This window comes from Papaver somniferum, unplaced genomic scaffold, assembly GCF_003573695.1.
Source record: "Papaver somniferum cultivar HN1 unplaced genomic scaffold, ASM357369v1 unplaced-scaffold_31, whole genome shotgun sequence".
Lineage (NCBI taxonomy): Eukaryota > Viridiplantae > Streptophyta > Magnoliopsida > Ranunculales > Papaveraceae > Papaver > Papaver somniferum.
In genome coordinates this window covers 729,931-747,376 of record NW_020642151.1, presented here as the reverse complement: position 1 = coordinate 747,376, position 17,446 = coordinate 729,931, and the positions used below count along the sequence as shown (strand labels likewise).

Here is a 17,446-nt window from a genome sequence, read left to right as displayed (position 1 = left end):
AAAAACAAAATTATTGAGCCGGTGTCACTATAGTATATTGGTAAGTCACTGTGGGATGATACCTGTGATTTGAGAGGTGTAATAAATGGAGTTACGCCCCAGCTCAGTAGGTTTGTTGGGCACAAAAAAAAATACAAAAAATTGAACTATACAACTACAGCCTAGGAACAAAGAGGTAAACAATCAACATTAAAAGGCTCAGTTCTAGGGCTTGAGCAATCCACAAATAGGATCTACCATTGGATGAAATGCACCAGCAAATATTTACATGATATTAACAAACCTACTGTAACAAATTGGATTTCATTAACAGGGATACAGCAAATTGCAAATGTTCAGGAGTAAAATACAATATCAAGAAATCTAAAATGAGCAATTTCATCAAGAAACTAAATGCCGTGTAGTAAAATATGCCAAAGTGTACAACCAAATGAGCTAGGGCGTAACTCCATTTATTACACCTCCCAATTTTTTGCAGCCAGAACAACCTGATTTAAGCTCATTTACCTTTCCTGTTAGCATTACACTGATTGCCTCTGCGATGGATGTATCTATGTTTTGAAAAGAGGCTACCCCAATAAGCAGAACGAACAATTTCAACAAATAACGGTAACTGCAACAATGCAAACAAGAACACGGGAACACAGCTGAACAGTGATATAGGAATCAATGCCCAGGCAAATCTACCTCCAAGCAACATAACCAGTGATGCACTAAAAGCTACCAATATGGTAGCCATGGATATGAACAGCGTTCCAAGACCTATAATCAGTTTTCGTGGCAGGAATTTGTAGAAATCTTCTTCTGCATATCGTGACGTGTATGTAGCGAAAAACATAAGTACTGACGTGACGGAAGAGAACAGAGCTAAGGCATCTGCCACCACGAAAACCGTAAATGATGTCGTTTCCAGAAAAACTGGGGTGCCATTTTTGCTGCTGTTAATATCACTAATATAACCTCCGGGGACGGTAAAAGCAGCTTGAAAGGTTACCGTAGCAATGAGGGCAGCTACTACCATGCAAGATCCAGAAGTGTCCTTCATCCATTTCTCTCCTTTCTCCACTAAACCTTTATGTTCCTCAGTAAATATATGTTGGGCTGTATCTCCATCAATGTTCGTCTTGAGCCTATGTTTCTTGCGCAGAATACTTTCCACGCACTAAGAAAAAAGAGGTAATCATAAAATTGAAGTATTGAATTGAACTGAACTGGAAACTTGCCCTTACGTTCCACATGCTTTATACGAAAACATGTTCTGTAGTTAACGATGAGATTAAAATTCGGCAACATACCTTAAACCATTGTAACTGCCGTTGCATCTGCAGAGCTGCACCAGACACCAAATTGAGCTTAGCCGAAGGCGCTAACTTTGCGGCATAGTGCAAGATAGTGCTATAACTTTTATCAGTTTTAGAAACTAGATCCATTTTAATCCCCATAACATCAGCAGCTTCACACAAGTAAATAAAAATAGTATCATTTTGTTCTTTGAGCCATTGTTTGCCCCCACATTTCATGTGTAATTAGGTAACTGAATTTTTCAAGAGACGCCACTATAAACTCTGTGGATCCAAGCTTTATAGCCGTCTTTATGGCTGTAGAACTGTCAAAAAAATCTTTTATCTCTCTCCTGTTCATTGTTTCATCCAGTTGCCTTAACATATTTTGAACCAATGCCACAGCTTGTTTATGCATTAACTTCTTGTTATACAATTGTTCGATATGAGGCACTAGTAACAATCAAAATCAAGTTAACAGCAAATTAGAACCTACATTTATGATTTCCAAAAGACTAGTGACAACTAAACAGCCTAAGTAGCATCAGATTAATTAATGGTACAGGAAACTAAATCACTTGAAAACCCTAAGGAAATATCTAATGACGATTTAAACAAATTAAGCTACCGAAGTTATCTCAAGGAAAAGAACAACCTCGCATTAAGTAAGGCATGAAGAAGATTGACATGAACTTGATCATTGACGAGTCTTTACTAGTTGTTATAGATACTTCTGAGCTCTCCAGAAGATCCTTTTCATCTCCTGCGATGCCTTTTGAACTCTTTAAAGAGTTTCCTGCACCTTCTATTATGCTTTGCAAAGGGTTTTCTTCTGAACACTCACCCTTTTCTTTTTCGTTCCCATCATATATTCCCCAAGGGTTCTTCTCATCTACTTGGCTGTCATGGCCACGTGCAGCATCCATGTGCACTTGAATTACTAGAACACATACCGACATATGTATTTAAATGAATACATTCATGAGTAATTAGCGACTTTGTTCCTGCAATGTAAACTATATTAAGGTAACAAACTAACTGACATGGATAGATGCAACGTTCCCACCATGTTAGCCTAGCTCCACTTAAGAATGTAAACGGCTTCTCAACAAGTACTTCGACTTTTCACTAACCAATCCTGGAAATCGTTCGACAAGAGATGATGCTAAATCTACAAATATGACATTTAGTTTTTGGTAAATACAAGTCCTACGAAACTACTTATCTTGGAAAATTTAAATCCATATCATAGAAGGGTGCTGCGATAGCACCTGGGAAGCACATAATCATAAGTTGGTTCTCACAAATTAATTCTATATTCATGGTTTTTTGAATACATACCGTAAAACCCTTCGCTGATTGCATCACAAAGCATGCTAGCACCCCGGTGACCCGAGAATGGACTTGGGTCATCGTCTTTAGTTATAGGGTAAAGGTACTTAACCATCTCTTCTTGTGCACCTGTAGCACACACAAGAGCATATTCAAGGGGTACCAGTCCATCACCATCCTGTATCTGAGTCAACTTTTGGTTCTTCTTATACATCACCTCAGCTGCTTTTAGGTTTCCATGCATGACAGCGAAGTGAAGTGCTGTAAAATTAGTATATCTTGTTTTATATTCCAGTACTACAGGTGGCATGCGGCTCACAATCTGCTCTATAAACACCAAGTGATTCCTGTGTGCGGCTATATGCAGCGCTGTTTCATCTTCTTCTGTGACCACTTCCCAAATTGCTTGTGGATTATTCTCGAGAAACTTACTAGCCTTTTCCCAGTCACCATTATATGCTGCAAAGTATAGCTGCTTGTATCCATTCAAAACATACTTTTTACTCATCCCGTTCTCACCTTCTGACGAATTCGACAAAACAATAAATATTAGAAAAAATTCCAATATATGAAACTCTAATGTAAAATATATCTGTCATCATGTTCTTTGTTTTATTAGAATGGAATCAGCTTACTATATTTAAAGTTCTGCTCCATGGTTGTATGATTTCCTGTGAATTCACCAAGTCGATGTTCAAATGGGCGCTGCTGATAATGTACATTACGATCATCCTCAGGTAACGCCCGTGTGATCTCCTCAAACTCTATGGATGGTGACAACATCCTAGCTACAATACACAAGACAAGGCTGATCAGATCACAGATATAGAAACTAATTCGACGACATTAAATGACGGATACATATATTTCACATACCTTGAGGCTTAGGACATTTCGATGATGATGGGTTCCGGAAAGCATTATGATCATCCTTTTGATAATTATTACCTGAGTTACCAGTGCTTTTTAAAATATCTAATATCTGGTTTTGAGTATTTAACTGAGATTCAACTAGTACTTTCAGTAACGTTTTAATCTCTACCATTTCTTGGTGAGATTGATGATCACCATCACCTGATTCTCTAACAGACATGGTGGTAGAGTGAGGTGGAGAGATAGAGAGTGAGTAAAAAGGCAGGCAGATTTTTGTGGCATTCCCTAGTTATTCTAAATCTGCCACCATCATAAGGGCACTCTTAAAGTGTTCCGCATTTTCTTTGTTATAGTCAACAAATTAACCAAGGTATGGAAGTCATGCATTAACGTAATGCCCACAGCCGACGTACAGACCTAGCTTTTCTCATACATGACTTCTTATCTTCTGTTTCACATTAACATGAATAGATGAATCTCACAATAGAAACTTCTACCAGTGCCTTTTGTTATTATTATACATTGCAAACACGTGCAAAAGCACTCGACTACCAATATAGTAACAACACCGAAAAACAGTAACATTACAACACATACATATAGAGCCAGCTTATGCTATCTGCTAACCATCCATATATAAAACTGCAACTATTCACAGGCAGGTCTCAAACTTTTGATTTAGACCAAGGGTCGAGTTTCTAACAAATTGAATTATTCAGAATTATCTTACTTATTGTTGAATTAGATTAAAAAAGGCATAATGAGAGTAGGTGACACACGTAGAAAAGTTTCTTCGTTAGACAATGACAGAAAGTCCTGTGACTGATTCACAAATTAGTCCTATTTTTGTTGGAGTTGCTTTTGACTAATTAAAGCAGTCAAACTAGACTTTGGTTCATTGAAGAAGTGACTTCTAACTTTTGAGTCTTCCACCAGAAATTTAAAAAATCTTATTCCCAGGCCCTTAACTATTGGAACCAGAGTAAATTGAAATGACATTGAGGCAGATGCCCACCTTTATTCAGTACATAAGCAATGTATACATCTTTCCGTGAGCACCTTTCTTGAGTGTATCTTTTTTCTCTTTTGATGAATGAAAAAATGCACACCTTTTTTATGTGCAGGAGAAAACTGCACTCTTTTTCAAACTCGGCATACTGTGTGCTAGAAAAATACAAACTTTTTTCAAGTGCGTAATCTCCTGAAGATATACCTACCTAATAACACTCTCTAGTATCTCCTAAATAACACTCTAGGACCCAGAGATAGATTTGGCCTTGCTTTAGGTGCCACGTTCTAGAAAAAGAGTACTTAGTTGCTCTTATCTGCCTAGAATCTTACTTGCCAGAATAAATCATCCAGAAGTTCTTTCTGGTTGGACCTTCCCTAATCCGAATAACTTATCAGTACATCTCGTCCTATTTTCAAAACTCTCCAACATATATATACTTTTTAGGCTTGTCAATGACTTCGGTGTTGCTACCTAGACATACTGTTCTGTGATTCACTGATTCATTCATTCAACATAAAATTATACTTTACCAGTACTAGACGAAACATTGTAGTTGGCTTATAACATTGTAGCAATACACGACATAGATGAAACCGAAATAAGAAAATTACCTTGAGAGATAGCTGCTTTCAGATCCAGTCTATGTTCTAGTGGGGGAAATTTCCACTCACTTGTCTCCAATCTGCACATTAGGTGACACGGAAAGAGTAATCCATTTTGAAATTCATTAATTTAAGAATCCAGCTAAAAGTAAGTGAAAATGAGAATTAATTACTGAAACCCACAAATTAACTTACATTCTCCTGGATTCTTAACTTGAATCCAATATCTCCTTGATATTTGACTCCAAGTTTACATTTTGAAATTGAATAAGATTGATTTAATCAAAACCCTAACCTAATCTGGAGCATATGGTAATGCCGGATAACAAGAGATGATGTTTAGAAATAAGAAATTTGTTTATCATTTGCAGAGAGCGAGTGAGATTTTTTTTTTCTTTTTTTTATTATAGTGCTTTGATGATCTGGTGGGACCCGTTTTTATAGAACCCTGTTTTAGGTAGGGTATACGTAAATCTTCTATGACATACCGAATAAAGATAAAATAGGGATGTAAGTATCAAATTTAATAATCCCTTAGCCAAATATTTTTTATAATGGTAAATCTGTCCTTTTAGGATTAGTGTTAATTAATGATTAGTTATAATAATTCTGATTAGTGATTAAGATAATTTAGTTATATATGTTTGAGTAGATCAAAACTTTTGAGGAAGAAAAAAAAAGTTAGGTTTTTTTTTGGAGGGAGAAGGGGAAAGTGAGAAAAAAGCTTGTATTTTGATTCAATGGATGAGGAGGGTCAATCTTCACCAAAAAAACCTAGGAAAATACACATCCACTACAACAATGATTCCCAAATGGTTGATTTCTTAGATTACGAGAACGATTTTACACAAACTCAAACTCAAACTCAAGGTGATGATTTTTATGAGTCAAATCTAGATGATGAATACTTATATGAGGAACCCAATGCTTCTAATACACAGGTACACTTCTATCTTAAACAATCTCACTTTTCTAGCTTAAAAGCATCAAAATTTTGGGTTTTTTCACTAAGGTTCGGCGAGTCTGGATGAACAGTTCGTCTAGCTGAAAGTGTTATGATTATGAGCCGAACCTAGTGTGAAGACCTTAGTTCGGCTTGTTTTGAATAGTTATAATACGCCGAACCATACACTGGAATTCCTGTGCTTAAAAATTTGAATAGGTTCGCCACATATAATGAATATCATACCTGCCGAACTTAGTGAGTGTGATAGGTTCGGCACGTATTTAGATTATCGTACCAGACGAACTTTGTAAATATGCTTTGTAGGCTCACGGGGTTCATTAGGCACGGGTGCTATCGAACTCATATCTAATTTCTTGGTATATAAATTCTTCCAAAACTCATTGGTAGGCTCGGGATCATACATTGGAGTCCATGCAGAGATGGTGCTTTTAGTTCCAGTAGCACTCTTTGGCATCAACGTGAATTTTTCGTCAAACAATGGGATCTTTTGGATGGCTCCTCCTTGACGTAGTACTCGCCGAGGATCATGAATTACACAACCACCAGGATAGAACAATGGTCCATAGTACGTAGATACCTACCGACATGTATTCATCATGAACAACTTCATCACGTTCATCTTCCACCGGCTTGGCATATGGATCAAAATCGACGTCATTGACCTCCAAAGCGTCTAACTTCTCTCTCAATGTTTCCACTAACTGCTCTTTGTTCATTGCCATCTCCTCCTCAAACTTGTATCGTGCCGCAGTTGAAAATGTATCAACCCAATGGACATCCTTTTCAAGTGTTTTGGCCAATTTCAAAGTCGAGAAATGGTCATATACCCATACCTACATCGAAAATTAATAAGGAATAAAGTAACAAACATAAAATTTTGTAACATACCAGGTTCGGCTTGTATTGTAATTCAAACACAAGATGAACCTAAATGACTTTAAGTTCAGCTTGAAATTTATTCTCCAAACAAGCCGAACCTAAAAAAATAGTTCGTCTCATAATGTCTATCACATATACGCCGAACCAAACACTGAATTTAGAGATAGTTGGCATTCTACAAAAATAAAATAAAATAAAGAAACGAATGGAAATTAGTCGAAAATTACATGAAACAAAGTGAAGTTCCCTCCAATGTTTGTACTTTTCAACCTAGAGGCTGTCGCAATTTGGTCGAGAAGGTAAGCTAGAGTGGCGGTACCCCAAGCTTATTAGTTAATGGTTTCAAGATCCTTTAACAATATGAGATAATTGGCATTCACCTTATTTACGGATAGACATCTCTACTAAGAGTATAAATCAAATAGGCGGTTGCGGTTTGCTTCACTTTGATATCTTCCATTAACAACTCCCCATTCTTCACTCTCTCGGCTGTATTCTCAAATTCATTTTTCAAATTAGTAAGCTTCACCTTCTTGAGCTTCTTATTTGTCCCACCGGGAAAGTTAACATAATTTACATCTTTAACGGAACGACAAAACTCGAGTTCGGTCTTATAATTATCCCAACCAAGACATTCCTTGTACAAATTACAAGGCTCCTCCCAACTCATATCATAATAGTCAGCATCCACGCTTCTACCCCTTACTTTAAACCCTGTAATCTTGTTCGCATTATCAGGAGTGATTGTCATCTCCCCAAAGGGTAGATGAAACGTATAAGTCTCTGGAAAAAATCTCTCGCAGAAAGCGGAGGAAGTCACACTATCATATTCCTTATGCCCATATTGAATGACATGCCATAAATCATAGGATTGGACGTAAGCAATTACCTCATGAACCTCTTTAGACAACTTCCATTTCGCTACCCTCTGGTGTCTCAATACTCGGACTGCATCGTTGTGATCAGGAGTCTCATATATTCTCTTTCCCCAAGATTCAGCGTGACCGATCAACACCCTTCCTCCATCTTCTGGAATTCCATGGGGAAAACCATCATCTCGAGCTTTGATTACGTTATTCTCATCAGGAATGTGCAAACCTTTAACCCGGCGTTCAGCAACATGCTTCGCTTTCGGTTGATGTTGAGGTTCTTCATTAACATGACCACTATCAACTTTTTGTTCTTCTCTTTGTATCTATGGAAGTGGTTCACGAAACACTAATGTTGCGGCTTTGTCAACTCCTCTGCCTTCAGCTCCAAATTTTTTGTTACCTCCTCCTCGAGGAACGAGTGTTTAGAAGTAGAAGTTGTAACCTCCATCCTCCTCCTCTTTTTAGCTTTATTATTCCTAAAACAAGTTTAAAACTTTCTATTAAAATTCAAGTCTAGGAGTGTGTAAGAAACCCAATCACACGGATTGTCACAAAAGGAGATGTTTGGTTGGTTAGACAATAACCCAAATAAGCCGAACCCACTAACTCTAGGGTTCGGCTAACCCGATAAATGTAATACAAGCCGAACCTAAATCTAATCCATGTTCAATGCAAACTAGACGAACAAGGTTCAACTCAAATTTAAAAATATCAAATTAGCCGAACCCTGTGTGTACTCCTACGATATACTAGGTTCGGCGTATATTTCTTATTCTATTTCACGCCGAACTGCTTCTACACTTTCAGGATGCAATTTTGAAGAACAGTTCGGCATAAAAAACAGCTAAAATATGCGCCAAACATGACACTGCTACCGGCGAAAACCCTAATTGTTTTTGAATTTTCCCTATTGAATCGATTAAAAACAACAAATAAAAGATTGGGTTTGTAGAACTTACCTTCTAATCCTCATTTGAGGAGTTGGTGCTTCGATTGGTTGATTTGGTGGTTGAATTTCAGTTCTTTCAATGGATTCTTCTTCTTCTTCAATGGCTTCTTCTTGTTCAATTGAGGGATTTGAAGATGATTTAGAATGCCTCCAGTTGCCTTTTCTTTTGTTCGAACCATTATGTAGTCTAGTTTAATCGTCGATCAAATTTTGACAAATCAATGATTAATCACGGCGATGAAAAAAAAATCTCGTGAGGGAGATGAAGGTTCGGATAGAGGAGAAGATGAAGAAATAGAAACTGATTTTTTTGATTTTCTTAAAACTGATTTTAGGTTTTTATATTAGGGGTGAGGGCATATTTTAGTAATTAAAACAGTAAGAGGGTATATAGGTAATTGACCTACCCAAGAGTTACCCCTTATAAGGACACCCTAGATGGTATCATTGATTTGTATGCCCTAAAAGATTTGTGTATGCCCTAAAACAAGGTTCGTGTTCTTTTATAACTTAATTATATCTGTGTTTTTTTGATCGTTCATTTTTATGATACGTCGTCTCAAATTGAACAACCAACTCAAGTTGAGCCCTGGTCTCAAGTTGAGACGGCCGATCCAATTTGAAACTCGTTCGACAAACCTTTTATTTACGGGTTAGTCCATTCATTTTATATGTATGTCAGTTCCAATTATGGGAGAAAATGCGTAAACTTATTAACGCAACCACTAATCATCTCCTGAGGGAAGCCTCATCTGTGCCACGTCATCGTCCATGGTGGCTTCGGACCGATAGTACTGATGCCCCCATTCTAATGTCTTCGGCATTATCCGAATAAGGGTGCTTACATATGTCAGTTCCATTATGAGGCGAAAATGCGTAAACTTATTGGTTTCTTCATCCCATTGGACTTGCCTTAAGTTTTATTTTTTAGGGTAACAGAATGAAGTTGGCATGGATCACTTTAGAAGAAAAAAACAAGTACGATTCCTCGCTTTTAGGACCTAGTTATGCTAAATACAAAAATGAGTTCAACTATTAAGTTTGATATTACTATTAAACTTGGGAAATATATATGAAAGCTAGCTAACCATGGTGTCTTGTTTAATCTGGTAAGATTCGGGTATATCCAAATTTAAATGGACCTAGTTTCCTTGCCAAGGAGTGGCTGAAGTTATGAAAATACCCTTGACATTTATAATTAAAAGTTAACCTAATAATCTGATTTCACTTCATCTCCTCTTCTTCCTCTCCTCCTCCTACCACCATACCGACCTCCCATCAACATTTCATCATCAAACCCAAATATACTCGTCGATTATTGATTCGAAAATTTCATCTTCGATAAATCTTCAAATATGCAAAATCGTTTCAAGCAAACTTATAGAAGGCCCAATAAAGATGACCCCCAAATTGGAAAAACCACTCAACTCAAATCCAAGAAAAATCTGCAGGTATTTGGCCGGCATGTTAAATATTTTTCAACCTTGCCGGCTTTTCATATGTGTATTTTGTCGTTGTCTTCCTTGGACGAATATCGTGCCGACATTTACAGCGTCGACAAGGTATTCAACTAACTACCTTGCCGTATTTTTATTGGTCGTTGGCTTTTGAAGTTTCTACCATGCCGGATAATCAATTTTAGAGATGGTTTTTCCTGTATGACGTTGGGGCTTTGGTCGTTGGGGTATAATTTGAAAATACCTATCCGGCCTAACCTTAGTCGTCACTGTATAGATTATCAACCATGCCGACCAATATCTCAGAAAAATAAGATTTTCCTGTATACAAATTTGTAATTAGTCGTTATGGTTATTTTCACTAAGCTGCCTACTGAAATTTGGTCGGCACTCTCTACAATTATGGACCTAACGGCTATTGGTCGGCACTGTTTTCAATTTACGACTTTGCCGGCTAATTGCTTTGCACTTCCATCAGTGTTGATGCGTGTCGTAACCACAACAAATTAATTAAGATATTTCCCACTAATTAACTGGTAATATAGCGGTAGTAAGAGATCGTTCCCATAGAGAGATGTGTAACTGATAGGTTATTTGAATTATCAAAACAAAGTAAAAGACAATAGGGGATTGGTTGTAAGATAAATAAAAATAATCAAATAAGAAAAAAAAGGGATGATCAAGGAATCCTTCGCCGTTACCAAGCGATAACTAGATTAGAATACTTATTTATCTTTCGTTAGAACCATTCATCACCAACCGTAGGAAAAAAGCTAGATCAGTGTTATCCCCAAAACTCCTTCTCTCACTGGATACGGAAGTTCTCGACTACCAGATTCTATTCAACGAACCACCAAGTAGTAGATCACTCAATGTGTAATTCAATTGAATGCTTTAAGCTTTGTGAATTTAGGTTGATACCAGTAGTTGAAATCTTAGATAAAGGTCCACTTGCTGATGTTATCTTAACTCGCAATAGCTCCACAGAATCCCTTTGCAAGGTCTCGTGATGTCTACTTGTGTAGAGAGTCAATCGACGATTACTTATCTCATAACTTCTACTAGATTTAGAACAATCAATAAACTAATCTATTAGGCCTCCCAAATCAATCTAAGAATCATTCATAAACCTTAAATATAGAAAAGAAAAACGATGATGATAAAAACTCCGAACAAACTTGTATAATAATAAAGCTTCACGTCTAGAACATTGAATTTATCCTTAATCAACAAAGGTTTAGAAACTCATGATTACACAATTACCCGGTTTTCCTCTAAAGGGGTAAACCCTAAAATATTTTATGAAGAACAAAAATATAATATGAGATGTGATGATTTCTAATTGTTGTGGAAGTCCTCTTATATAGTTTTCATGAGATCTAGGTATTAGAATCTATCCAGGACCGTGTTTCCTTGATTTGGAAGTCAAAATACGTCAAACGGGACCCCATAACTTCTCTGCCTGAAAGTTGTGCTCAAAAATACACCTTCTCTGCCTGAAATACGACTACTTTCGGTATTGCTAAAGCAATGCCGAAAGTGGTGTTGTAGATTGCAATTTTTAGGTCTCGACTGTTTTGGCCGTAACTTCTTCGTCCGAACTCGGAATGACCTCATTCTTTCACCGTTTTCTTCAAAATTGAATTCTCTTCAAGATGGTTATAAGAAATCCTTAATTTGGATGATTATAAATTGGTATCATAGTCTTTCGTATGATCTTGAGAATTCTTTGCTCCTTTTCGTCGTACTTCTTCCACTTCTTTCGGCTTTAGACATTTGGATCTTTCGAGAACTTCACTTTATAGCTCTTTCGCATGCCTTTTCACTCTTCTTAGGATGATTCACCTGATATGACACATAAACTAGAAAATAATCATAATAACAAGTAATATGCAAGAATTATAGCTAAAACAAGTATGGAATTGAAATTCTAAACATGTAAATTAAGCACTTCTCAAGTGTATTCAATGGTTTTCTGTTACAAAACCATCACCAGATGCCACTTTGTATTTTTGTGACAAAACCATCACCAGATGTCGCTTTGTATTTTTGTGACACTGCTATTGACAAATATATATATATATATATATATATATATAGCTAAAACACTGAATTACCTTACTTTTAGAGTTGGTCCAACACTGGAATGAAAATATCCCATCGAGAGTTTCCTTCAAATACAGGGAATCAAATTACACGTCCCAAGTTTATCAAAATCTCCACTGATTCGAAATTTCCACTAATTCGATCAATATTGATATAATTTTTCTTCAAAATTTTTAAACTACAAAAAAATCTCTCCGCTCATTTTATGAATTTAATCAACTTAAAGCTTTTATAGTGTTGGAATATTTTCAACGCCGCTAACCAAAGGGGGGTCCTGGGGGGCATCGCCCCCCAGGCTGGTGGGGGTTTCAAGGGGGCAACGCCCCCGGAAGAATTTTTTGAACTGAAGGTTTTATTTGGCCGATAAAAGCCTGTTCGAAAATTTCGAATCCAAAAGACACCATTGATGTCTGTTGATGAAGGAACCTGACGTTTCGTGAATAGAAACCTGTTGGCGAATAAAAAAAAACTATTCCCAACAGGTGCAAAACCCTTTATAAATAGCTTTTCCCAGTTTCGTTTAACATATAAGAAAAATCAATCTGTTTTCTCTATTTCAAAAAGCATCATCAGAAATCAGAAATCTCTTTGTGTGTTCTTGATTGAATCAAGGGGTACAAACCTTGAATTCAGTTTTCGTTGCAGGGCTTTCATTGTATCCTGAAGGCAATATTTCGCATACCTGTTGTAATCGCCAATTGTTATTGGGAGGGTAGAAATATTTGTCTAAAAGAAATTTATACAAGCCTTGAAAGTTTTGGAGTGCAACAATTTCTTCTCTGTGTCATTCATCCTTTGTGAAACCCATTTTTTTCCAACATATAGTTCAACCCATTGACTCGCATCATTCGATATCATCAGATTCGACCTCCTGAAATAACATGAGAATGAACAGGCAGAGTTACAATAGCAGGGAATTGGGAGGAGAATATGAGATTTTCTGATATCGTTTTCCCTGGTCAGGCCGTTATCCATGTTCGAACGACATTTAAAAAATAAAACGAACAGAAAAATTGAAGAAAAATTACAGAATGAGTCATTGGTAGTAGATGAACTTTCCCCTCAAATAAAAAAAATTGTAGTAGAAGAATCATTACTTGTAAAAATCAAAACAATACTGGAAAAACCATAATCAAAATACTGTAATAAATTTAAGGAAGACATAGAAAATTTTATTTCTTTACAGTAGGTTCTAAATAACACTAAAAAGTACCTTTGCATTTGTAATTCGTTATCCATTGATTTATCACCTTAATTTAGCCACAAAAATCCATAATTCCATCTTTTGATTCTTCTCAAATTCTTTCATATAATTCTATTTGTAAGTATCATCTTAGTAGTTAGTATTTTACTACGGGTTCTTTTCACATCCTTCGTATATGAGTTTAGTAGTGAATTTTGTTGTGGAGATCATATTGTCGTTGATATATTAAGTTGTTGTAAATGTGTTAAAGGAGCAAGAAAGAGAGGAAAGGGACCGGGATAATTAAGAGTTGAGCTGAATATTTTTGACTAAAATTCTATAAATATCCTCAAATGCATGCTATTCCTTTTGGTTGGTAACAAGTGTCCAAACTCTAAAGTATTGGACGTGCACGTATCTAGTGATACTTGAGAGACTGGCCAGTTGGGCATGTTAAGAAATATACCATGTTTTCGCCCGCGGGTTAAGAAAGGTATACCCAGCCGACCATGTTTTCGCCGGCGGGTTAAGAAAGGTATACCCAGCCGACCATGTTTTCGCCCACGGGTTAAGAAAGGTATATCCTGGCATCCTGCCAACTAATGAACCATATATAACACTTTTTCTGTCGGTGAAAACTCATTTAGTCGGCACTGTTATTATTTCACAAAGATTCCGATTTGTGATGGTCGGTACGGTCGATATTTGTCGACTTTTCCGACTTTTCATACTTTCAGTTCTGAAAGTATAATTCTTTTTCTGAGAAACCATTAAACTGTCATGGAAATCCATGTTTGACTAGTGTGGTTTCTTTTCCGTTCAAAAAAAAAAAAATCTCAAAAATCTGTCTACACAATCCATAATTTCACTCTACCAGATTATGGTTTCATACATTTCTAATCTTGTTAATTAATCTAACTCAATTAATTAATCTAAACAAATTTTATTAGTGCTAATTAAAAAAGGACAATTTAACCGTTAATGAAAATTTGTGGCTAAGTGGCTTTGGGATTTACTTCTAAATAATCATATTTTGTATTATTAGGTATACCCCAATTAATCTGGGTATACCCCAGTCTCGCCAGGTTGTTCAAATAATTTTTCTGGTGCATATTCTTTAATTTCCTCCGTCCTTCTTTGTTTCGAGGAGAGATATCGGGGAACGGAAAAGTCTGTAGTTTCTGGTCATGTAATTCCCCCATTTTCCTCATGTACGTATGTATCGAAAAATATACGAGGGTTAAACGGTAATATGATTGAGATCAATTATGAGGATGATAGGCTAATGACGAACAATCCTTGTCTAAATGTAATGGTCGTTCAAAGACTGCTTCAGTGACATATGGAGAGGTGGGTTTGATCTATGGAGAGAAGCCGAAATAAATGAGATAAGAATTTCTTAGTTGCAGAGAGTTGCATTTGAAGAGACTCTATCTAAGAGAGAGAGAGTGTATTGTAGAGAACTTGTTATGTTGTTCTGTTCTATCTATTCTAATAAACAAATCTGTATCACACAGAAAAGTCTACGATAATAGATAAATTTATCTCCCACAGATAAACCTACGAGTTTGTTCCGTCTTTTGATAAAATAAAGAAGAACATGAACCAATTGATATACCGGACTTATATTCCGAATAAAATCCTAGAATATCAATCACCTCACAATAATCTTAATTGTATGGTATGGAAATAAAGATATTGTGGAATCACAAACGATGAGACTAAGATGCTTGTGACTTCTTTTTATCTTGCCTATCGGAGATATAAATCTCAAGCCAATCTTAAATTGTACTCGTACGATAGAAACAACAAGATCAGATCACTAAACTACAAGAGAAGTAGTCCGGCCTGACTTCACAATCCCAACGAAGTATTTAAGTCGTTAACCTACAGGGTCTCGAGAAGAAACCTAAGGTTAAAGGAGAATCGGCTCTAGCTTAACACAAATAGTATGACACAAGAGGTGTGGGGATTAGGTTTCCCAGTTGCTAGAGTTGTCTTTTATATAGTTTTCAAATCAGGGTTTGCAATCTATGTTAGCTTAGTAATAAAGCATTCACTATTTACCATTAGATGAAAAACCTGATTCAACCAAGCTAATATCTTTCAACTGGTATATCGAATCTTAACTTGTTGTACACAAATGAAGTGTATTTCATTTAGGTTTGAGTAAGCGTACCTAAACGTGTACACTTAGTTGGTTCAACAATAGTTAACCAATGGTTAGCCATATGAGCACTTCCATATCAACCGTATTCATCTTTATCACAACTAGTTCAAATGACTCAAAAGAACTAGTTGGAGAGTTGTTCAATTTCTTAGGTCTTTATGAATAGACACAATTGAAAAAAAAAATTGGTTTGATTCATTTGAATCAATTCATGAACATTATAGCCATGGGTTGAAAAGATTGCATTCCTTATAATTTATTTGTTTAAGTTCATGAATTACCAATTTGAGAAAATAACCAGCTTAAGTATGCGTACGGGTACGCATACTTAAGAAATCGGATTTGAGTTGGTTTTGGTTTCCAAACTTAGCAGAATTTTTCGGGTAGAAAAGTTCCTCCAGTATGCGTACGGATATGCATACTTTAGGTGACTGGTTAAGAGTTTGTAAACTCCAAACTCAGCAGATATTCACGGACGTGAACTTCTGCCAGTATGCGTACGGGTACGCATACTTAACCTATCTCATTCACCAATTCCGTATACACACATATGCATACACATGGTTCCCTGTTTATGGATTTATATACTAATGTGTGAACACACTATATATGCTTATATCCAAAGATGGTTACATAATCTCAACTCTTCATTTCAATCATTGAGACATTCTTAGAGGATGTTATATATAGTTGTTATTCACAAACTATTTTTCATCAAAGCAATTTTCAAGATATTGAAATGTCATCATGACATTCGTCACGAGTAAAGATGAATTTGGTTAAAGCTAAAGCTTACCAACACATATTTCGAGAAATAGATAGATGAGATAAGCTCGACTCGAAATAGCAAATGTGTATAATCGAAAACTGCATACTTATGTGACTTTTGTCTCAAGAGTAGGAGATAGAGTAGATAGACTTTTTAGTGATAAATAAGTTCAAGTCTCCACATACCTTTTGGTCGGATGAAGTTCCACTGGTTCCTTGAGTAGTTCTTCGTCTTTGTAAGATGATCGTCATGAAGTCTGGAGCTCAACTACACTTAACTATCCTAGTCCGAGACATAGCTATAAGTAGACTAGAAATCAAGACATTAGTTTTGAAAACTAAATTTGACAAACAAGCTTGAGATAGCAATGCTTGCGAGTTCGACCGGGCAGTGCTCTAAAAATCTTCCCCTTTGTCAATTTTAGTGGCAAAACTATCAATACATATGGATTACAAAGTAAATAAAAACTTTTTAGCTTCTCGTCCACATGCTTGATCTCCTTGGTTATTCAACATTACTCGAAAACTTCGTCACTTCCAAGTACTCCCATGATTCCATATATCTTCAATTCAGCATCATAGTTGTTGAAGACCCGAAGCCATAAAAATGAGAAAACAAAAGCTCTCAATCATTGTTATACAGTGTCATAGTATTATTACACATTATCAAAGTTCAATTGTATCTCAACTTTGATAATAATACTATGGTGATATGTATCACTCCCCCTTAGTCAATACTTTCATCTCAACATGAAAACCACTCCCCCTTGCATAATGATCCGAAAACCATATGTATTTGTAGTGTGAAATAGACATTAATTCTCCCCCCTTTTGTCAATAAAATTGGCAAAGGTAGAAAAAAATAGTGGGATCCTAATTAAATTTCCACGGAGATGCTTCAAGACCAAAGAAAAGTACATATCAACTTTGTTTAGATGCAATCATATATCCGAAGCTAAATTCCTTCATCAAGGAGTTTATAAAGATACAAGATAA

The 17,446-nt window shown here is 36.2% G+C and overlaps 1 protein-coding gene across 5 annotated transcripts; it reads right to left on the bottom strand.

The window, feature by feature from the left end:
- Positions 1 to 263: 263 nt before the first annotated feature.
- LOC113341732 (protein ACCELERATED CELL DEATH 6-like) lies at positions 264 to 5,474 on the bottom strand. Of its 5 annotated transcripts, none has more exons than XM_026586494.1 (7): positions 5,295 to 5,474; positions 5,109 to 5,179; positions 3,489 to 3,560; positions 3,248 to 3,400; positions 2,622 to 3,134; positions 1,296 to 1,330; positions 264 to 1,162 (listed from the first exon to the last, which is right to left on the bottom strand). In XM_026586494.1, the coding sequence occupies exons 4-7, from the start codon at positions 3,393 to 3,395 to the stop codon at positions 500 to 502; spliced, it is 1,359 nt and encodes a 452-aa protein (XP_026442279.1). In that variant the 5' UTR covers positions 3,396 to 3,400; positions 3,489 to 3,560; positions 5,109 to 5,179; positions 5,295 to 5,474; the 3' UTR covers positions 264 to 499. The 5 variants fall into 5 exon arrangements, with proteins under 5 accessions (XP_026442279.1, XP_026442280.1, XP_026442281.1 ...); XM_026586495.1 differs by having other exon boundaries at positions 3,248 to 3,396; XM_026586496.1 differs by lacking the exon at positions 3,489 to 3,560 and having other exon boundaries at positions 3,248 to 3,396.
- Between the last annotated feature and the right edge of the window lie 11,972 nt (positions 5,475 to 17,446).